Raw genomic sequence first — 22,668 nt, 5'->3', positions numbered from 1 at the left:
ACCAGGGTGACCAGCACCCCTCATTTGTATTTCAAAATTGCTCTAAAATTCAGTGGTTTGTTGTTTTCATTATTTGGTTATCCAACTGGAGTCTAAGACTTTGTACCCCTGACACTGTCATCCTTTTATTTTTTTCATTTGGTTATTAAGCTGTAGTGACTTAACTCATCACTACAGATAGTTATTTGCATTGAAAGTCTGAGAATGTCCAACTGTTTAATTGTAGCCTGCTCCCTGAGCACCAGATGTTTCATTGCTCCACAGCCATCTGGAACTTGATCTGCTGTGACATTACCTCTATTGTCTCAGAGTGCCCCAAAAGTAATCCAGTCATCTTGTTTGAGCAGTTGATTTGTTCGAAGTCATAATACCACATTTGAGAACAGAATAGCACAGCTTTGAATGACAGAAGCTATAACTGTGTTGATCTAGTCTGACCTTCCACAGGAGACAGAGCAGAAAATATCACCTACCTCTGTTTCATTTTGTACTTTGTGGAATTACTTCTCCTGCTGTTGAAGTGGACTGTACTTTACTCTTTTCAGAACAGCTGACCACTGGAACTCCAGTGAGGAAAATGTCATATCTTGGCTGTTGCAAATGCTGAAATACATCTTAATGGAAATGAATATTGTTACTCTTCATTCACAAATCAAAGCAGCAAACTTGTCTTTCATAAAACAAGACTGATGTCTATTCGGTGATAGACCTGAATGCTAGTTAGTAAGAAGATAAGTATTAATCCTTCTAAAAAATTCTGTCTGTGAAGCAGAAGTGCTGGGACAGATTCTCAGCAACTGCAAATGGATGCAAGTCAACTTACTTTAGTGCTCCTGAGTAGCTTTACACCAGCAGAGGTGTGGGCAAGCCAGTGTCTTTTGTAACTCCACTCTTTTGAAACATAGCGCTCTTTCAGTTCTACCAGAACTGTCTGAAGGAATGTCTGCTGCCCACAAACCATGTGAAGTCCATTGCATGCTCTGGTCCTATTTTGTCATTCAATTTTGACACTGATTTGTGTTTGCAGGTGTGAAAGCTGTGGTGCTGTCTTCCACTCTGAGTGCAAAGTGAAGGCTGTACCATGCCCCAGGTGTGTGCGTAAAGAATTGCAGAAGAAGCAGAAATCCTTCTGGAGGCAACTGAATATGGATGAAAACTTCGAGGAGTCTTGCAACATGTTTGAGTTGTCATATCAGAACACATGAGTTCTTTAAAGAAGTGGCCAGCCTGAAGTGAATCCCTTTCCCAGCTGCCAGCTCAAGCCAGGCAGAAGTCTTTTGCAAAATACTATCTGACCTTTTTCATCTGTGAATAGCAGCTGCCAAAGTGGCCATAAAGCCTTGTTGGCTTTGAAATACCAATGGCTAAACTGCATTTTGCGTTGAAGTCCAGCCACTAGCTCTCATACAAAATGTGGTTTACTTGAAATGCTTTAGGTCTAGCTAATTAAGCACCCAACTTTTTCTTTTCCACCTCTGGAGAAGACTTTTCCTCAAGGCAGAAAGTATTTTCTGCCATGACCACATTATTTTTTATGTTGTTCATTTAGAATTGATGAATCATCTACTTATTTATGTGTATTATTTATTTATTACTAGCCTTGGCAGAGGTTCTGGTGAGGTGTTTCACAGAATCCAATAGGCCAGGAATGATTTTAAACCCACCTGCTCCTTCTGATGTGGACACGTGGTTCCATTTCCTCTGTTTCCAGAGAGCTATATTTAAAGGATCAGTGCATTTACATATCACTCTGAGGAAAGAAAAGTATCTCCCATCAAACCTTATTTGGGGTGCTTACAAACAGAAGACGCAGAATAATTCCTTCAGCTGTGTTTATAGATTTATAACCACCCCAGTGAACTATTCCATACACAGATAAGCAGGGGACTTGCTACTGTTCTTGTTCAGGCTGCGTATATTGGTTAAGCTCTGTCACTGAAGTCCATTAAGTTTTGCGCTGGTTATTTTTGCTCTGTGTGAGGCCACATCTTCATCTCCGGTAACGTGGTGTTGGTTTTTACGTCCTACTAGTCTCACGTTTTAAGGCATTTTACATGTTCACATTGGTTTTGGTTTTATTTTGTGAAGTTTGCTTCAAATGTCTCTCTAACCTGAAGCTGTTCGACCAATAGTAAGGAAAGTGGTCTTGCCCATGTTAGTTAGAAAGTACCTCCAAAACTGTGAAACACTTGTTTGCTGTGTTCATGTCCTGCGTTCTCTGCAAGCTCTAAGGGCTTTTATACTTCTGTAGTGGTGGAGAGCGAAGTTCCTTGAGGTATGGTTCTGCGCCACACACCTGGAACACAGGGAAACGTTAAACATGGTGAATTACGTACATTGTGAAAGGGGGGTACGTGATGGATTTAACTGCAGAGGTGTTATGTCATCACTAGCAGTATGTTTAATTCGTTGTGGCTTCACCTCCTGTGAGCACTTAGGGATTGTCCTCCCTCCAGTCCACATTCTTAACTCTTTCTCCAGACCCTGCAGCAATATGTGTATTGCATACATATGAAAGCATACACACACACACACACACACACACACACACATATATCTGTATAATGGTTTCAGGAGAAAAAAGCCAGTCACATGCATGTGTATTTTTCCTCTCCTCTCACGTAGGTTTGTGAAAATGCAGAATACTGATCTTTGCTTCCTATATAATCTGTAGGCTGTTGTATTCAAGGCAGAAAACAGTCTTGATCATTGAAGCACCTCACTAATTGCTAAAGTATTTTAAATAAAAGAACAGGGTAAATCATGCTTACATTAAAAGGTAGAATGCTACAACAAATTTCCTTTTACTGGAGTATAAGAGGCTTTTCCAGCCTCCAGTCAAAGAAAGTAGCTGAATCTGAGCTTTCTCAAATTTGAATGCAACTCTATATATATATATAAGCATGTTTATATCTGTATACATTAGACAACCAGTGCCTTTCTTTTCCAAAGTCCTTCTCTCAGTGGGATTCTTTGGAAGGAAGTGAGGGTTTTTCCGTGTTCTTGGCAAAGTAGTATAGGGTTCCTCATATTTAATAAACCTGGTGAATCATGCACCTTTGTCACTGAAATTAATACTTCAACTCACTGTTCCTCATGTGAAATGAGTTGCTTTTGGCTATCATCCTTAACGATACAATGTTCCTTGCAAGTCCATTCCCATGTGAAGAATTCCCTGCATGTTCACAAATGCAAACACTGGGTATGTATTGTGGAATTAGTCATGCAAACAGGAACTGCAGTGGTACTGGCTGAATAAACAGTACGCTCCCATGTTTTTCAGCATGTGTCACTACAGCTAGTCTTGTGGCAAAGCCAGTAGCTCTGAAAGCATCAGAATCTGGCAGGTACTATTTTGAATTAGTTCTAGACATAATGGTGGGTCATTAAAAAAAAGCAATATTTTTCATATCATTATGCTTCGGTATTTGAGATACCTTATAGCACTGATTCGTGTCCAGTTCGGTTTAGAGAAGGGTGCTTGTGTACACTGTCAAAAACCTATGGAGTCAAGGAGTCAAGGTTCAGACATTGCAAACTGTTAGTTACTTTGATAGATGCCCTGATCTCCAAAGTACTGGTTGAGCGGGTGGTTAGATATTCTAGTTGAATTCTGGAATAACAGCATAGGCAGCATTGGAGTTACTCTGGGTTTGTACAGGTGTTACAGAGCAGTTTCTTTGCTAACAGAGGTTTACAGAAAAAAAAGTGTATGATGTCAGCAAAACTGCTGGAATTAGTCATGGGTCTGGAACCACCACTGTTAGGGCAAAGAGCAAAAGTGTGTTCTTATGATATGCTGGCAGCACCCAAAGCTTTATGTAAAAGGATACTGTACAATACGGACCAGATTCATTTCTTTAAAATGTAATGTTGTTGTAAACAAGCCAGTTCCTAAAATGGATACACATTCACTGATTTCTACTTTGAAAAAGGAAGATAGCTTCTCATGGTTGCTAGAAGAGCAGACTTTAGTGTGGAAGATGCTTTCCTCTCAGGGATGCCTAGCTCCTATCCAAAAAAAGTTATTCCGTATGAATGGGTAAGGTAAAGTCTTCTGTCACTGCTTTTTGTAAGCATAATGAAAGGCTTGATCCTGCCCTCTGAAGGTGCCCGTGCAGTAGAAACAAGCCCTGTTCATTTTCTGGAGTGCATGGCAAAAGAATAAACTGAAACTACTCACATTACTAACTCTCAAAAAGACCCAACTCTAAAAGGAAAGTTTTCCTGCAATAGCCATCTGCTAGCAGGAGATTCAGCCTGGGGTTCTATAGGTGGTTTGGGTTTCAGACAACTCTGTACCCTTGCATGGTTGTCTCTGCTCGTAGTGCTGCATACTTGTCCCCACTGCTACTCTTTTCCCATTCTGCAGCCTGTAGCCTGCACGTGGCTCAGCTCTGTGGGCTTCTGGGTGGGCATCAGCTGGAAAAGTACCTGCGGTCTTTCCAGATTGCACAACTCTGTCCCCACACACACGAGGTGAAATTATCTATTAGTACTTCTAGACTTGTCCTACCCATGCATGATATAAATTTGAACAGTAGCATTTCATTGTGAATCAAGAATAAAATGTGCTGTTTGTCTCCTACACAGAGAAGGTGCTTTCATAGCTGACGGAGGAGGAATTGATCTGTACATCCAGTTACTGCTTTTGCTTGTACAGAACTTGTAATTGGTGTAGAAATAGGGCCCTTCGCTGCAATGGACTATAGCTGGACCCTATATAACTACTTAGAAACTTCCCATCTCCATTTAGTTAGTCTAAGATTATTTTAATCTAGGACATTGTAGAGATCCTTATGCGAGTCTTTTTTCCTCTTTACCCTGACTCTCTAGCTTTCCTTTAATGGGAAGAAGGACCCACCTAAGGGTATGCAAGCTGCAGCTTTTTTTATCAACCTATAAAAAGAGAAAATTGGATCTGTTATGTAGAAATCTTTCTATTGCTTTTTTTTTTGTCTGTCTTGGATGATGAAAAATGATGGGTTTGTGATGTGACACAATATCATGTCTGACACATACCAATATGAGCTCATTGCTGGGATGATAGGAATTGGCAGTTGTGAGGATTTCCTAGATAAGTGACAGAAGATACTTTTTGGTGAGGAACTTGAGTTTTTCACAATACTCCACAGGCTCTGATGGCCCTGTTAGGAGTTAATGATCAGGGTACCTCTAGAGCTACTCTTGTCAAGGCTTCTCTTAATATCAGGATACTGTATGTATTATAATGGACTGATGATGATGATGTCCCGAAAGGCAAAAAAAGAAGCAGAGGATGTCTGTTTACTGTGAAAGGGGGAAGCTGCACAGTTGTATTTTGCTTTTTCCTTGTAACAACAGAAGCCACCAAGTTTCCCAGGCTTCCCAAGGACATGGCCTGGATTGCAGCCAACTGTTGATACGGATAAAAGAAATGTAATCGAATAATTGTCATAATCTTCTCACTTTTTTTTTTTTTGCTGCTCAGCTGCAAGCCAGTCCCTCCTCTCACTGTCTCTATCCCTGTCTTTGCTCACAGTGCTGAGCCTACAGCTAGACTTTGAGCTTCATAGCTCATTGTGTTGCTTTTGAACCAGTCGAGTCTCATCATTCTCTCCTTCGTAATTTGCCTTCCAATTTTCCCTTCCCAGTAGGAGTGCCTTACAGTACTGTATATTAGTGTCTATCTTACTGTTTTGGATTTCTTGATTGAATCTGCTGTTCGATTAACTTGTAAGCTTAAACTGGAACTCTCCTGTGGCTGTGCATGCTCTTTTGCAGGGACAGCTGAGTAAATCAGTTTCCTTGTTCTGCCCTCATGAAGTGAACTCTATAGGCTGCATATACCAGCTCTGAAGACACCAAGCTGCATGGAAACCCCTCATTTTTGCTCAGTTTGGTGCCTTCAATTTTCAAAAGTGAAGAATTGTGTCAGAAATGCTCTGCCATGATGCAGCGTGTTTGGCATTGGGGCTCAAAACCCTTGCTCATGGCAATTTCCATCTTGCTAGGAGTGGTGACTATAAAATTTGTTTATTATCTATGCTATCTATGCTTTTGAAAATATGAAAAATGATATCATGGAGATGGCGTTGTTTTTTATTACGTATATTTTGGAGACTAGCTGGGCTTCTGTTCAGCCAGAAATGCAGTTGTGCTTATGTGAGACCTTCAGGTGCTGTGCCTATATAATGATGGCAAGAACTGGGCATTAAAACAGGATCAGGTCACATGCAACTTTGCTCTTCCTGGAACCACTGGCCAGTCCACGCCACATGTTGAGGGACTCCCATACGGTGCTCCCTACCCGCATGCACAGCTGGGCCCCGTGCTGTGGGAGTGAAGGCATTTCCTTAAAGCTTAATTTTAATGCAGCCCGGTTCCCTGAAGGCTAACCCAGTGAGGGCTTGGTCAGCATTACCTTAGAGAGAGGGTTAACCTGCTTAAATTTTAGCATTAATTGTTAAAGTACATGGCTGACTCCTTCAGCATGTGTCAGCCCTGGACACATGTCCATACTGACTGTAATCTTTTAAGTCCACGTTTGACATCAGTAGCAAGAATCCCATTTGACAACGGCAGTGCTGTTGCTGCATTTTAGCAGCGTAGTGAGGAGGCAGCGTGGGTGATAATGTGCAAAGTACTTCTTTACTTGAAAACCCTGGTGTGCACACACTGGCTTGGGTCATATCTTAAAATCCTGGTTTCATCCGAATTCCTTAGGGTAGCTGTTAATTCAGATCACAAAGATGCCACTTGTGGGCAGCATCAGAGAAATCCAGGCCTGGAAAGCTATCAGCTGTCTAGGACCAAAGTGTATTAGGCCTCATCTACGTGCACAAGTGTCAGTGGCTCATTTATTTATTTGTGTCTAATCCACATGTTAAACCAATATAAATTCTTGAATACACAGCGTTGTTTTGGTGGAAAAAGGATTTGTTTCAATTTTGCTTATGTACTTGTCTGCAAAGTCAATCTTGCTTAAACTAAAGTGTGCTTTCAGACTGATTTTTGATGGCATTTATACCTGTGATATCAGGTTAGCTTATATGAGTCCCTTCTATACTTGGACTAAGCAAAAGTAAGAATTAATGAGAAAAATGTGTGTTTAAAGGGTTTTAAGTGATAAAGGCAGCTTCCAAATCAACTTGAGTTTGGTCAAGGCAGTTAGAAGCTGGGGGAAGCCAAGCGTGAGCAGCAGAGTGTGGTGGTTAATACTGTCCCTGTCAGCCTGAGCTTTCCTTCCCACCGGAGCATGAGCTCACCTGCAGCCCTTGCAATGGATTTTAGCATCACCGGCAGCACACCCTGAGTTTTTGGAAAAAGCATTACATGTGTGTGTTATTCTGTTAACTTACTGGTAACATCATTGTGTGCATTTCATTGTTCTTGTGTTTACATTGCATTTTTTTTACTTTTGACAAGGATTTTTTAAATTATCTGCAACTACTAGGCAATAGTCTTAATTTATTATTGATGTGTAATAATGTTATAATTTATATTCAGTGAGTTGAACTGCTTGTTGACACTTGAGCAGGGTTTATTTGGGTTCACTTGTGATAGCATCAGAGCACCAGTCCCTCATGTATAAAGGCAACTCTCAATAAACACTAAAAAAAAGTTACTCGTCCTTTTTAATTTGTGTTCTGCTGGGTACTGCACCATGGGTAGGACAAGCTTTGAAATAGTGGTAGTTTCCTTAAAAATGCTTACCTGCTGGTGAAAGTCTTCCAAATTGAAGCAAATAGTGATATTTACTGTTCCTGGGTCTGAGCCAGGAGGTCTCTGAAAATACTGTCAGTGACTGCATCAGGCTTTGTGGGTTTGGATCCCCAGTTAAATCTCTTGGTTTTTTGAAAGCCAAATACCTGAATTTTTAATGGTGCTGACACCCAATAGCTCCCTGGGGAGTTTAGTGGGAGCTGTTGCTGTCAGGCTCCTTTGGATATGGAGCTCCTGGGATGCGTGTGGGAGGAAGAGGGAGGCAGCTCCCCACTGTATGGCTGTCACATGGACCCACCCCTGCTAGAAGAGTCCAAGCTCAGGGCCTTGAATCCTCAGTAAGGGAGGCATCTCCCAGCTGGACTGAAGGGCTGGAAGGGCAGGATTTTGCCACCTTGTAAGGGCTCTCCAATGGATGTAGGAGCAGGCATGATTCCTGCTCTTCTGGGCAACTTCTTCCAGTGCATCAGCTGAGGACCTTCTGCAGCAACCTGGAGCTGTGGGTCTGGTGACTGTAAGGTTGCAGTGCTGAGCCATGGTGGAGCTCATGGGCCTAAACCCCTGCCGCCTGAGGGCCTCCAGAGAAATGCATACCTAGCTCTGTGCTCTCATGGCCTTAAAACAGAAGGATACATTCCCTCCCTCACTGTCCTCCTGCCCCTCCTCAGAAAGACCAGAAGTCTACCAGGAATGTCAATCCTCTTTTCTACAGGAACCTTTGGACTTCATCCCTGTGATGAAATCAGCTATGAGCAAGGAGTTAATGTTTGACTGGGACCACACAAGCTGCACAAAAAAACCCATGTGCAAGACCTTCTCTTCCTCCTTATTTGCTTTACAAGGTAAGCGAATTCCGTTATGACATCTCCTTCCCCTTTCACTGCCACCTCCCTGCCTCACTTTGTAAGAGATGGTAGGGAAAAAGCATCAACAGGGAACAGAGATGGTGTGGTCTAGGGAGCCCTGGGAGGAGCACTTTGGTTGGGTTTTCTTCTGTCCTTCTGTGGCTGTATTTACACAGCTTCTTCTCTCCTCCTTGCCCCTTCCCAGTCTCTGTGCTACGCCCTGTTACAGTGTATGAACCGTCACTGAAATGAGCTGCTAAAAGGACATACTTCAATATCTGTCACTGGAAATTTGGGGCTGGAGTTTCAACAATTCTTTTGGTTTCAGTCAGGAGCTAATGTGAGGGGATTTTTGTCCCTGATGTACATTGTCGTTAGGTGAAAGCTGTGCCCTCCAGTGAAGTGTAACTGCCAATAAAACCTTACATTGACAGCCCTGTTCTTAACTGCTGCACGCCCCACACACACACACACAGCGCCATGCTTTCTGGGTTGTTCTACTGTTTGTGTTAGTTTATCAGCTGGCCTTTAACACAGCGGGCCACAGAAAATACGAGTCAGACTGTGAGTTACAGTGTTCCCTCCAAGTGCCTTGGGAACCAGTAGCCAAGTGGTGTTTGTTTCTGATGCTGAGCAAGAGGGACAGACTGGCACCCACCGAGTATCCACCCACCTTGTTCTCTTCATGGCTGACACTCCTCATGCTGGTGGAACAAGTCAGTGTTTTATAACTATATAAATTTATGTGTTTGGGAATATTAGATCATGGGCAAATCTTACAACCCCTTAGGTCCAACAGCCAGTCTTGGATTTTGCACTTTCATGTCCTTGTTACATGTTAAACGCTTTACAATAGGTTGAGCCAGGAAGGTTGATCATCTCCTCTGGCCAAGTCCCATGAGTGGTATTATGGTTCATATCACCTGAGCATGCCAAGCCAAGTTCCAGCTCTTCTCCTAAAGGTCAGGACAGTTCATTTATAAAAAGTTGCCCTTCTAGCTCTTAGACCAAAATTAACAATATTTGGTTTAATGCAGGAAGTTGACTGGTTTTCTAAAAGGTGGCAGAACTGGAATGCAGCTCTTCTGGGAATAAGTGACGTAAGAGTCCACAAGTTTATGAAGTCCTGAGGACACTGTCTAAAATAAATGAAATGGCACAAGCTCCTTGTTCAGAACTGTGCTCCAGGCTCAAGGAAACATTTTTTTTTCTTTCAACTTTTCTACAATGTATGATACAATCCCAATTACAATACAGTAATAGATTAGCCCAAATGGAGCTAGCTTCCTCCTCCTTTCCTTAGGGACAGAGAGGGACATTCTGTGTCTGAGGTTTACCATACCTTTTCAGTGAAAGGCATGATGAGGGCAAACGAAAATATTCTGGGAGTGTGTGTACATAGCTCTGGACTGTCTTTTTAAAATAGCTCTTGTTTAACTAAATACTCTGCAAAATAGTGGTCCCATCTAGAGGCCTGAGTATTACTGCTATGAGAAGGTGGTGAAAAGCATCTCAGATAATCAGGTGTCACAAGTAAAACCAGACAAAGTCTCCAAGGCAAGCAGGAGTAAATGCCAACCATTTTAAGCATAGACAAATATAAATCTTGGCATTGAGGCTGTAAACATGCTAAAAAGTCAGTTCGCAGTTTATAGTAAGTGACTTCTGATTTTCTATAATTGAATTTGAGGCATTAGCCTCAGATATTAAAAATGAAGTTGTGAGGCTTGTCTGGAAAGCAAGAGAAGTCAGAGAAGAGCTTGTGTTAAGGGCTGAACTTTCATTGACTTGAAAGTTCCCAGGTGTTTATGTAGGTATGATGCGTTTACAGGTGAATAAGGAGTTGCTGTTAGTAAAGTTTTGTTTAAAAATAAGAAAGTGCAAGTAACTGGATCTATATAAGAAAGTAATAGATATAATCACTGTGCATGGAGTAGTTCAGTCCAAAGTGCTTTCACAGCACTGGAGATTACAAATTAATCTCATTTGTGACTGACCCTACAGACAAGTACCTGAAGTGCAGTGACTAAGTCATGAAACATGGTAAGTGTCTCTCCACTGAATTGTGCCTTGCCCTGCAAGTAATCCCATTGATTTCTGAGAGCAGGGGGTACAGACTCCCATGGGAGCAAGGTTAGGGTGGAAAAACTGAGACCCCAGCACCATTCTGTCATCAGATGTTGGCACATGATTGCTTGTGATGCTGGTGGACGTTGTTTGTGGTGTACATATTGCAAAATATCCTCTTCTGGCTTGGACTCTGCACTTTTGAAGAACACTCATCTATGATTTAACAGGCAGCATGATCGATCCTTTAAACAGATACGGGCTCTGCTGACTTCAATGAAAGCTGTGGTTTGTGAAAGAACCAGAACTGTGCTCTTGGTGTTTAGAGACAGGAGCTGTAGCAGTATATAAAATTGGCAGGCTCCTTGTAAAATGCATGTGCACCTAGCACAGTGTTAACGCTGGTGATAACAGGTAAAAGAGGGCAAAAGCATAATAAAATATGGGTCTGTCCTGTAGGTTTTTACACAGTATTGACATTGTAAGCTGTGCCTAGCGATTTATGTCAAGTGTTACTGTGCTGTCATAAAACAATAAAGTACTTCTGTGAAGGGCTTAGGGCAAAGGGGAAGCAGAGAAGTCTCACTGTGTAAGGCCCTCCTCCAGCACCCGTGGTAATCCATGGGAATGTTTCCATAGCTGTCAGCAGGAGCTGTGTGGAGGCCTGCTAGAGGAGGGCGAGCAGAAGCGGCACGTTTACTATGTTTAGAGCAGGTTACTAGTGATTTTGTCTCAGGGAGGATATTGCCACCACCAAATTTCAGGAGCCTAGTGCAGCTGACAAGTCCACCTTGTGCTCAGTGGAAAGAGGTGAGGGTTCCTCCTGGGAGTAGGGATGTATCTGAACTAAATTGTCCTCTGGTGTTTCATGGAAATGCTGACAAGGACCCTTAAGATCTGAGAGATGACATTAAAAAAAAATACTGTGCTCAGGAGGCCATGAGGTGAAAAGGGCAAGAGTCCAGTATCCCAGGGTTTCTACACAGCATACCCTGAACTCGGCACACCTTCAGCTCTGGGCTGTTTGCAGCTCCCATTGGGCTCACAGTAGGCTTCCCCTCAATATTTTGGCTGCAGAAGCAGACTTTGCAGCTGAGCTCAGTGTTTATATGTGGTGGACCAATCTGAAATGCCAGTCCCAATCAGTCAGAGCACCAGGGAGTTTAGAACCAGGCACAGTGCCTGCCTGTCCATAGGTCTGCAGCTCCAGTTTGTCCTCCCTGCTCATTGTTTCTGGTCTTCTTGAGGTTACAGCAAGATTTCTTCTCCAAGCCATGCCAATACATGTTAGTCTTGCTGCAGAAAAGTATCGCTCTTCTGCTAGAGGTGGTTCCAGTTGTTTCCTGGTTAGATGCCACTGCAGGAGGTGTTTTCCTGCTTCTTTCTAGATGCAGGAGGTAATTCTTTTCCATCAAATCATTTAACAGAAGTGTTCCCCACCATACCAATCCCACAGCTGTCCTTCAGGGCGTGAGGAGTTACCTGCTTCTTGACCCTGCTCTGGACAATGCTTCTCAAAAATCAGCCAGCTTCAAAAAAGAGAAGCATCTCTGTTGAGAAGGGACCTTTCAGAGTCCTTTGTAAACCTGAGTGTTGCTGCCAGCCTGGCTTGCTTTGCTTTCCCTGTCAGGAACCAGAGTGCTCCACATCTTCTGGTCTTCACCGTTCTCTGAGGGAGCGGATACATATTTGAGCCTAGGCAACTGGATGAGCTTTTAATACTTCTTTCTCGGAAACATTACCTGTGCCATTTCCTGTCCCAGATCTTATCTCGAAAGCTAATGAGTAGAGCTGAAATCTGTCCCTCACTTGTCAGATCCATCAGCCTCCAAATTCCAGGGCTAATTTCACACTGGTGCAGCTCTCAGAGTCCGTGGGCTCACTCCAGCCAAATCTCTGTGTGAGCCTGGGTTGGTCCCTCCCTCTGAGTCCTGGGAGGTACCACAGTGGCAATAGACAGCCTCAGTCCCATGGCACCTGACGTCCCTTTCATTCCTCCGATCCTCAGCTCAGTTGGTGCTGGAGATGTGGCCCAGGTGTGTTCCCTTAGTCCCAACAGCACCACAGACTCCACAGGATCACCACCTACCCCAGCAGAGCACTGTGGGACACCCTATCCTTGCATCCCACTGTTCTTGTGAAAAAAAAAAAAAAAAAAAGGTATTTTAAGCTCAGTTCAGTAAGAGCTGAGCATTCTGTCTCACATGTGTACTCAGAACAGAGTGCTGCAGCTCCAGCATCCCCTTGGCTTTGTGTCTGATCTTTTCCCATGAATATCTCAGTGGTGTCCTCATCACATGAGCTCTTCAGCCTCTGGGATGGTGAGACAGCCTGGGAGATTGAGGTGACCCTTTTAGCTTGCACATCTCTCGCTCTGCATAGCCATCCGTTAAAATTATTCGCTTTACCTTTCTCTGTGAGAATTTGGGGCAAACTGCTTGGGACTGGCAGGGACATGCACGTGGGAGAGACACGGAGCAGAGCATGTTTCTCACTCCTCACACTCCTTTTTATTGACCCGCCTCACTGATTGGAAAAGACCCCTGTCCCCCCCACGGCCCCCTCTTCCTCCCCAGCAGCACAATTGTCACCGCCAATTAGTGCATTGTTAGGGCACACAATGGCGCTGTGGCCACTGGAATGGGCTGCTTTTGTGTGTCTCCAGTCGGCTGTAGGGGCAGTCAAGATTCATTTAGGGCCTTACACAACATGGACAGAAAATACTATCAGAAAAGCAAAAGGGGAAAAGAAAAAGGGAGAGGGAGGTAGCAAGGGGAGGGGGGGCAAAGTCTGCTATTCAGGGGTTAGTCCAGCCGCATGAAAGGCCCAAGAAGCAGTGCCACATTGAAGACGCCCCTTGGAACACAAAAAGGAAGCAGGGCTTAATAGTAATTAGTGGGCAAACTGCAAAGAGCTCCGTGGCTCTCCAGCGAATTGTTCCTGCACTTACTGCCAGCACCTTCCCCCTTCCCCCCGGATGTGGCCGGGAGGGCGGCAGCTCCGCACTGGGAACTGCCAGCCCGCCTTTACCCTCCGCTCCCGGGAGGCCTCTGCCAGCGCTTCTTTGTGGCAGGTAAATTGGATTTCGTTCTCTAAAGCTCGCAGCAGATTACAGGAGGTACTTTGCAGCCGGAGCAGGGCGCAAGGGTATGGCTTTGAGATCAGCGCTGTGCCCGTGTCAAGGACCTTTAAAGCAGCCTTGTCCCATTCTGCAGCCTGGCACAACACACCTTGCAACTGGGCTGTGTTTGTCCATGGCCTGTCCCTCTTCCCCCAGCAGAACCTGCTTTTGTTCCCTTCTGCTTCCATTGTTTCCCTCTTTGCTCAGAAAATAATCGCCTGTATGGGTTTTTATGATCTATTTAGGGAAATGCCTGATGGCGACTCTGCCAGCTCAGCAGTGGTGAGGAATCTGCTCAGGCCGCCGACCAAACCTTGCTCGCCCTTCTCCACGAAGGTCTGCACAGTGCAAACAGTGCTCGCATCCATCCCTTTCCTCTCATTTCTGTGCCAGCTCTCAGTCATGCCAAGGCCTTCATTGGTGCATACACAATTTCTTAAAGCACATTTTGGCCCACCATGGCTTGGGCTTGTGTTGGGTAGCTGCATTAGTGTGCAACTGAATATGTTTAATCTCTACTTCTGTAAAGATCAGCTTGTTGCTGTTATCAGTGTCAGCTCATCTCCTGAACTAGGTCTGATCGGGAGCTTATGTGCCCAACCAAATTAGCTTTATCTCAGGAATATGCCAAGTTAAAAGATCTGTAAGGCAGTTTTGACCTCACATAAACGTGTTTAAGTATTGAGGAGAAATTCAGGGCAACAGGAAATCTAAATAAAATCTATGGAAGAAAACTTCAGGGCCTGGTGGTTAGTTTGTTGGCTCTTAGCTAACGGATGTGCATTTCGGCTATCCTTGGACACAGGGGTGCTGGAACAGGTGCTGATCTCAAGCACAACCACACACAACCCCACAAACTTAAACTGGGCTCTTGTGGATTCAGCTCAGTGTAAATTAGCCCAGACACCAAACTGACCCAATTTAGTAGTCTCCACTGGCAATGTTTCCAAACTGCAGCACGTGAAAACGATACACGTACACACACACATGTACAGTTCTGGACTGCTGTCTCTTTTCTGGTAGAGGCTGAAAATACCTCCTCATTTCCTCTGTTAGCTATAGGAATAACACTGTAAGATACCAGAGCAAGCTTAGGAAATGCAGTTGCTGCTCCAGTACCAGTCTTCTTCCATGACCTGGAAGCCACAGCCACTCTGTAAGTCTATACAAAATAGATTTGATTGTATTAGAACAGTGAAAATAAGATTCACAGCCAAGACTTTTGGTCCATCCAAAATCCCATCACAAGTTTCACACGAGGCTGAGGGCGGCACAGCAGGCATCAAGGACTCGGCTGGTGTTGCTGGGATGGCTCCTGCAATGCAAACACGATGAGGGAGCTCACAGCGTACGTGTCTCACAGATAGAGCTGGTTGAAGGCACTGTCTCGCAACACAGAACGTGTCTGTCTCTCACCAGCCACAACACGTCCTCTCTCTGCTAATTAGCAACATCCCTGGCAGAGTCTCAGCTGAAAGGATTACACTGTCTTCTCACCTTATCTTCTTCCTTCCTCCCCCCAAAGGGGGATGTTTAGTCTTGTCAGGATGGAGCCCAACTGGCCCAGGTAAGGAATCGGCCTCGTGCCCCTCTAGACTGCTCCTCTAGCAGAAAGGGATTTTGTCTCCAGGACAATCAATCTAGTCCTGACTGAATGGACAGGCAGCCTTGTGTCCCTGCAGCCTAGCGCCGGAGGTTGTCAGCCTAATGTGCTCTAGTGGAAGGGAAACAGAGAGCAGCATCTGCAGCAGGAGCCAGAATGGTCTTCTTACAGCTCAGGACTTGAAGGGTTGATTTCCCAGCTCTGTGTGGCCATAAGGGCAAATCACAGAACTTTTCTATCTGCAAAAGCAGGGAGAATTGCCTGTCCTTTCTCTCATTTTTTGTGTTCCTTGGCTGCTCAGCCTGACAGCTGTTTGTACTGCAGGTATGTTCAGCACCTAGCACAGTGCAGGGCAAATAATAAAGTTGTGTGGTGTAAGCTTGCACAGTAATTTCTCTGCATGCACCCAGTTGGATCCTCTCTGCCTCCTGACGGTGTAATGGCTGGGGTCTGGCAGTGCCAGCCTGTGGGAGGCGTGGCTCAACTGCTCCCTTGTCACAAAAATGGAACAGTCAGTTTCACCAACATAAGGGAAATACATATAGAAAGTGAATTCTGTTGCAGTTGGACAGACTTATCCAAGCAAAATGCTGAACCAAGCTACTCCACCATTTCGATGCTATAAGGAAGGTGCTGACCTGTGTGAACTCCATCTTTGCAGCAGTTGTGCTACCTTTTTTTGTCAGCTTATTGCTTATATAAAAAGTGTTTGATTGTATCAATCAAAAAGAGCCTGTAAGAGGACTATACGGGGCTACACCTGGTCATCAAAGATTTTTGGCAGCCCTGTACTAGCACTTGTGGAAGGAATTAAAATGTTTTGGAGCACTGTCTTGCATCACCAGGACATATCTCAAGCAGGGTAACATCGTTGTGTGCTTGACGGTGCTGCACATGACAGTGAGGTACAGGATTTCAAGAATGGATTCCTTCTTTTGCCCAGAAAATCTCTTGATGTGCTCCAATTCTGCAACACTAGTTCCTGCTAAAGCTGTTGCTATTTGAGATTGAGCTCTGTGGATCACTTGCACGTGTTAATTCTTCACATCTAACTAATGCCTGAATGTGAGGTTTGCTAGCAATATCCTTTCCAAAATCACTTTGACCTGCATACTACATTATCCCATGAATGATTTGCAGAAGGAAGTAATCAAAACATATATACTTCCAGCTAGTGCTAATTGCCTTTTCACCTATTTCTGTCACTTTTCACTTGTGTCCAATAAATGTTGCTTATACAGGGATTTAAGTCTATATTTCAACATAATTTGGTTCACTTGATGTGATTGACATGAATTGCTAAGCCTTAGCTCCAAATATTCCCCCAGCCCTGTGTCAAGCACTTCAAGGATGTCAAAAGCAGATAGGGAGAATCTGAAGTGCCTGGTCTTAGTAAGAATGCCTAACAGGTCAGGAGGAGGACATTGTTTCAGGAGGTCTCTGGCCTTGATACTTACTGGTTCCTGAAAACCTGAAAACACAGCACGTGTGTATTGCATATGAATTTTCTTCTTCTAGGATACTATAGATGAGTATGCATATGGGATAAATCTTTCAAATGCTGTGTGATTTTTTTATTGCCTTTGGTCTTGAGTAGGCAATCTGACATGTTGTAAAGGAATCCAATTTCCAGAGGACAGGTCTATAACAATTTCTGGAAATAAAGATCCCTTAAGGTTCCCTCAAGAGGGTCCAGAATCACTGCATCTGGAAAATCCCAATTGCAGCGTATTTAGAGGTTAGTGAAGAAAGGTGATCAAAGTGGCTTATGTGTTTGAAACCTATTTTAAGTATGAAACTGCATATTTTCAGGAAAGGCCAGACTGAACTTGAACTGTTCTGAACACAGACTGAAGTTGCTCTTAACAGCGACAGTTGTTGTGATATGTTTTTTACCAATTCAGAGAATTTTAAGGCCAGGAGAGACCACCCATAACTGCAGATGTTCAGAGCGATAGCAGTTTCTTTGTAAAGTGCCAGTTCAACATAGCTAGAAAGTGTCTTGGAAACATTTCTATTTTGGCAAACCAACTTTGAAACCTAAGGGACAAGTGCTCACCAGGCTTATTCCTGGCTAAATTCTGCTTGGTTTCCCAGCAAGCTCCTGGCACCCCAGTATTTCCATGTCTCCTGCTCCAGGACGTTCCCCATCCTGTGCTCCCAAGGCCTCCCCGGGCAGGGGGCTTCTAACTTCTCCGTGTTGCGACAGGAAACCTCCCAGCTTCTCCTGATGCTGGAGGCTTTCTCAGAAGTATGGGCAGCTTGCCGTTTGGCACAAGCTGGTGTGTTTTGCATTGTTTTTTAATGTTGGAATCTTCCACAAAATAGAAATTGCAAGTTTCAGCCAGCTTCGGTCCAGGCTGCTTGAGGGTTTTCTCCAGGGTATTTTGCACATTGGCCATTACAAACTTGCATCCTAACTCCAAAGTATTTGCTACAACATTTTCAGCCAGAGGTTCCTCTAACCTGTCTCTCTCTTTGCTGGATTAGAAAACTGCTTAGTACTTTCGTCCCTGGAAATAAAGTACTGCAGCTGTAACAGATATTATTTTAATTTTGCTGTAAAACAACCAAATAAAAACAAGTTTCTAAAGGTTGTGAGCTGAGGCAGGGCAGCGAAAGCATTGTGCCAAAGCTGAACTGCTTTAAGCAGTTTCACCCTGAAGGTCTCTCACAGCAAAGGACAAGGCAGAAAAAGGAAATATCGATTTAGAGATGGTGTTGATCAAGCCAGCATTGCTCTGAAGATAAAGCAAGTGGTAATTAGTCTATATTTTTATTATTTCATAGAGGGCTTTGATAGCTCCCATGTATGAGTTGAGGCTTTTTTACTCATGTGGTTGGAGTCAAAGCTGGTGTAAGCCAGTGCTGATCTTTGCCAGGCAGTGAAGCTATGCTCCTTCACACGTGCCGAGGAGCCTGGCCAAGGGTTAGCCTTCTCCAATCTGCACCAGTGTTCAGAAGCCAACACTTGTAGTTTTGCATACCAGCCCCCAGTAGGTCACAGGGAAGTGGTGATGGCCCCACCTCACATGCACATAGAGGGTTAGATGTGTCACAGTGGAAACCACACCTTCTTGGCTGTTGAGGTCACCTTTGTTGGACATTCAGATCTGACAGGGCAAAACTCACGTGGTTCGTAGGAAATGCCCTGTTCTCTCACCTGGGAAATGGCCCGAGCTGCTCAGACCACTAGAGTGGCGAGCACTGGCCCCTTGGTCAAGCAAAAACCTCAGATTTCATGCTTCAAGGTTGCTCATTTGGCAGCTTTCCTGAGAGCTCAATTCGCTTACTTACAGCTATAAACATACAAATGTATGTGCAGTACAATCGCCCTGCTTGGAAATCTCAGTGGAGCAAAGTATTTAACTCTGAAAAATACTTGGAGTAACTTCTTTGCAATATATAGAGCAGCAAGCATTTCAGAAACAATCTAACTGTGTATTTAAACAGTCATTACTGCCTTCTGGGTAAATAACACGTTTTTAGAAAGGTCTCTATACACAATAGACCTTAACACAATAAATCCTAATTGCTCTGAAGGACCCATTAGGCTCTATCAGGTCAATACATGGCAGAGGTTTTTTTGAAAGTCACTCACCCTGTTGTTACATAAGCCACAATTTGAAAGTCCATAAACAAGTATTTGCCCAATGAAGAGTGAGGGCTTTGCCAGGGCCATACTAATTTATCATGTCAACTTCACTATGGGGACTGTTTTCTTTTCAAGGACCCATGTAAGAAAAAAAAACAGAAAAAAGAAAAAAGAAAAAAGCACAAGGTGATGTGTTTCAGAAACTACGTATCTGAAAAGTTTCAGGCTGCAATATGCCCCACAGGAAAATCAAATGTAAAGTTCACTGCTTCTTCCTTATCTCAGCGTCGTGTGAATCGCAGCAAGGAGATCTGAAGATCAGCCGTGGCTGTGGCGCTGGTGGCCAGGCTGTGCCATGGCAGGGACCTTTCCTCATCCCCAGCGACCTTCCTGCACCTTTGCTTTGGGACAAGGCTCTGGTTCTGCCTCTGCTGTCTGCATGCTCTGGTGGTGGCACCTGAGGGCAGGAACACCCCTTCTGCGTACCAACTGTGCCTCTCGGAAAGGGGTCCCAGTCCCCAGGGAGGCCAACAGAAAGTAATTATGTACCTTTTATGTGCACTTATGTGTACAAATATTGTTAAGTACTAATTGATGAGTCCAGCAAGATGAGTTTCAAATGCAGCCACTCTTCCTGATTCTACTTTAGTCTTACTTATCTGAACTTCTGGTAGCATTTTACAAACTGCAAGCACTTGTGTCAGGTCTGTGTCACTGTTAGAACTCAAGTTTTGCATTAATTCACATGGAAGTTGTCTAGTTTCATGTAGCTTGAATATGACTAGAGTTTGGTATGGTTTTGTTTTCCTGCAATATGTTAAGGTGTATAATTGTACAGGTATATATAAAAAACCCCAGTATTGATGTAGATTAGGAATTTCAAGGGAGTTTCAGCAAGGCATTCATGGTGAAAAGCATTCAAGTGATTTAAATCTGAATCCCTGTCCCAGCCCACAGCTTTATAAAAGCACATGCTTGCCCCTGCTGCTGTTGCACTTTGGTAGGATTCAGGTGCCAGTGTCCCCCTGCAGATGCCAGCAGTAATTCTCATTCTGTTCTGCCTGCTCACAAATGGCTGAGAGCTGCCCTGTCTCCCTGCCTGCCAGGTCCCTCCTGCCTGTGGGGCAGCAAACATCTTGATCTCTTATTTAGGAGCCCTCTCCAGGTCCAGTTATGCAAGGTCAGTCTTGGTGCCAGGGTTTGCAGTGCTGGCAGCCCACAGCCTTTTGACTCTCAGGTGGGAACACAAACGCTTGACATGGGTGGAAGCATGCAATCATGTCCTTTGTGTAGGGGAAACATCGATCTCCTTTTGTACCAGCACACGGTGGGTCTGCTGTGCTGGAGCTGGCTGCGGGCTGCATCGTGATGCCAAACATGGCAGCTGTCAGTCCCTGCACCCACCACAGGCCGTAAAGCACAGCCTTGCCAGTCTTGTGCTGCTGCAAACCACCCTGCGGTCCTCAGCAACCCGTCGCTCAAGCAGTTGGTTATCAGGGGTCACTGCTAATTCGAGCAGCGCCTGAGGTAGCACAGCCTCCAGCTGGGGTGACTGGCAGGCTGCCCACCAGCACCGGGAGCCCGTAGTCACCTGTGCTGGGCCCCCACTGCTCCATTCCTGGGAGCTGGAGACTCGTCAGCAGTGCAGACAAAACCAGGATTTGCTGCTCCTAGCAAGAAGGGTCGAGGGCCAGGGACAGCGTGCTGGTCCTACAACAAGAGGGGCAGGAGGTTCCTGCCTTGCTTTGGTACAGGCAAAGCCAAGAGCGAGATCATTGCTCCCCGGCATTGTCCCTGCCCAGAGCCTGGGTTGAAAAGCTCTTTGGAAAAGTCTGCTGAGTTCTCTAACAAGGGCAGGGGCAATAGCTAGTCTTGACAAAGGAAGCTCACTTAGTCCTTTTCTAAAGTCTTTTAAAAGTCACAGTATCCTTCACAAAGGCAGTTTATCCAGGTAAACAGTGTAGGCTGACAATACAGCAGTGAAAGAACCAAATACAGAAATATTTACCACCTTTTTACTTTCTGCTTCTACCAGGAGCTGCTGCATCCCAGCTGAAAATGCCTCAATGGGTGGAAGATATGTCCATGAGGACACATATTGGCAGCCCGTGTCCCGTATCCTATGGGACGGACCCACAAGCAGGGACTAGCTGGACTCCCAAGTGGAGCTTCAGGAACACCTCTGCACATGGATTAAAGGTAAAGTGAATTCCTAATAATTTGTAGATTTTTTGTAACAACAACAGCAAGTTCTCAGGGGTGGGAAACACTTTCTCTTTTGTCTCCAGGGTTTGGCACAGTAGGTTTTGTGCAGCCACAGCTTCTGTCGCTAATAGTGCTGGATGCACATAAAGCACTGTATTCTTATACAGTACTGTAGAGATGAATAACAAGCCTACCAAGTGTACTTGCACTTACACCATATTTAATCCTGTTCTGGTTGCTCTGCTGTGTATTCATAGGAAACAGAAGCACAGAGCAAGCCAACAGATGTCTACCTGGCTCTTAATTGGATTTTATGTGTCCCCAGTGTAGCAAATACAGCATTATTTACAGCCAGGCTCTAAGAATTAGATACATCTGGAGGAGTGGCAAAACCTGGACCAGGCTACAAGACTTGATAGATTAACTGAAATGAAGAGCTGCCCCATTTTCCCCTTCTTACCTTCTCCCTTCCCACCTACCTGTTCCCCATTGTGTGTGGAATCAAACCAAGATACTGCCCAAGGGAGCGCTTTTAAAAATGAAAAATACCAGCAAAGAGAATTTCTGCTCTTGTGGAGCTTCATCAGCATTTTCTAATTGTACAGCAATGATGATAATAAAAAGCCTGCCCTCTGCTCTCAGCTATAATTTGGATAATCAACTGAAAGCCATAATGAAACTTTCTGTGATTGCTTTCTGCTGGGCTGCTAGTTCACGGAAACTCATTGTTGGGGAGAATTAAGTCATGACTCCTGCTACACGGATATGCCACTGTGTTCCAAAGGAACACGTGACTTTTAGTTTTCTTCCGTGTAGCTTTATTACAGGCAAAGCTCATAGTGTAAAGCGAAGAGGGATAGGGACTTGAGCTTTCTTTGGCCGTTTTTAAGACAAGTTGTTAAGCATCAAGGCTGTCAGTGCCAAATGATATGCATGCCTAGACTTGGTGGGCTTGTACACACAGAGGATTTCGGAGGTGGTCATGAGGTCTCTGGCCTTAAAATCCCTGAGGGCTTTGGTAGCAGCCGTCAGCGCTCCACCCATAGGTGTAATAGCCACTGGCCACCGAGCGGACAGGCGAGCCAGATTTTTTACCTCTGGGAGGAAGGCAGGAGCCAGATCGTGCTTTTGAGTATTCGCTTTCTGGGCTCTGGATGCGGGAGGGGGTACTGTGGGCGCTGGCGTCCCCCAGCAGCAGGCCTGACCGTGAGCTGTCCCCCAGCGCATCGTGGGCTGCGAGTACTCGGCTCCCACTTGCCCTTCCATCCGCACCCACGGAGGAGTGGGGAGCCCCTGAGCAGGGAGCTCCTCCTCGGCCAGAGCAGGGGGGCTGCCATGGCGGGTGCAGCACATGACCCCCAGATGTGGTTTCTGACGCGGGTCTGTGCCCCTGGTTGCCCTGGGCGTGCCGTGGCCATCAGGGCCAGTGCCCCGGCGCCCGCCGGCAGGAAGGCGGCTGGCGGAGCCTCTCCCGCAGCGGCCGGGGGGAGCGGCGGGCCCGGGCCGGCAGCGCGGCTGCCTGCACCCT

General features: G+C 45.0%; 1 protein-coding gene across 1 annotated transcript in view; it reads left to right on the top strand.

Annotated features, from left to right (window-relative positions):
- The window catches only part of PLEKHM3 (pleckstrin homology domain containing M3), an 80,159-nt gene extending 74,900 nt beyond the window's left edge, over positions 1-5,259 (top strand). The window contains exon 7 of the mRNA XM_026853257.1: positions 1,028-5,259. Within this exon, the coding sequence (XP_026709058.1) occupies positions 1,028-1,205 (178 nt within the window). The 3' untranslated portion in view covers positions 1,206-5,259. The remainder of the gene's footprint in view (positions 1-1,027) is intronic.
- Positions 5,260-22,668: the final 17,409 nt, after the last annotated feature.

Source organism: Athene cunicularia, assembly GCF_003259725.1.
Source record: "Athene cunicularia isolate RWA chromosome 7 unlocalized genomic scaffold, athCun1 chr7_part2, whole genome shotgun sequence".
NCBI lineage: Eukaryota > Metazoa > Chordata > Aves > Strigiformes > Strigidae > Athene > Athene cunicularia.
The sequence above is the reverse complement of the archived record's forward strand: the minus strand, read 5'-3'. Positions and strand labels throughout refer to the sequence as shown.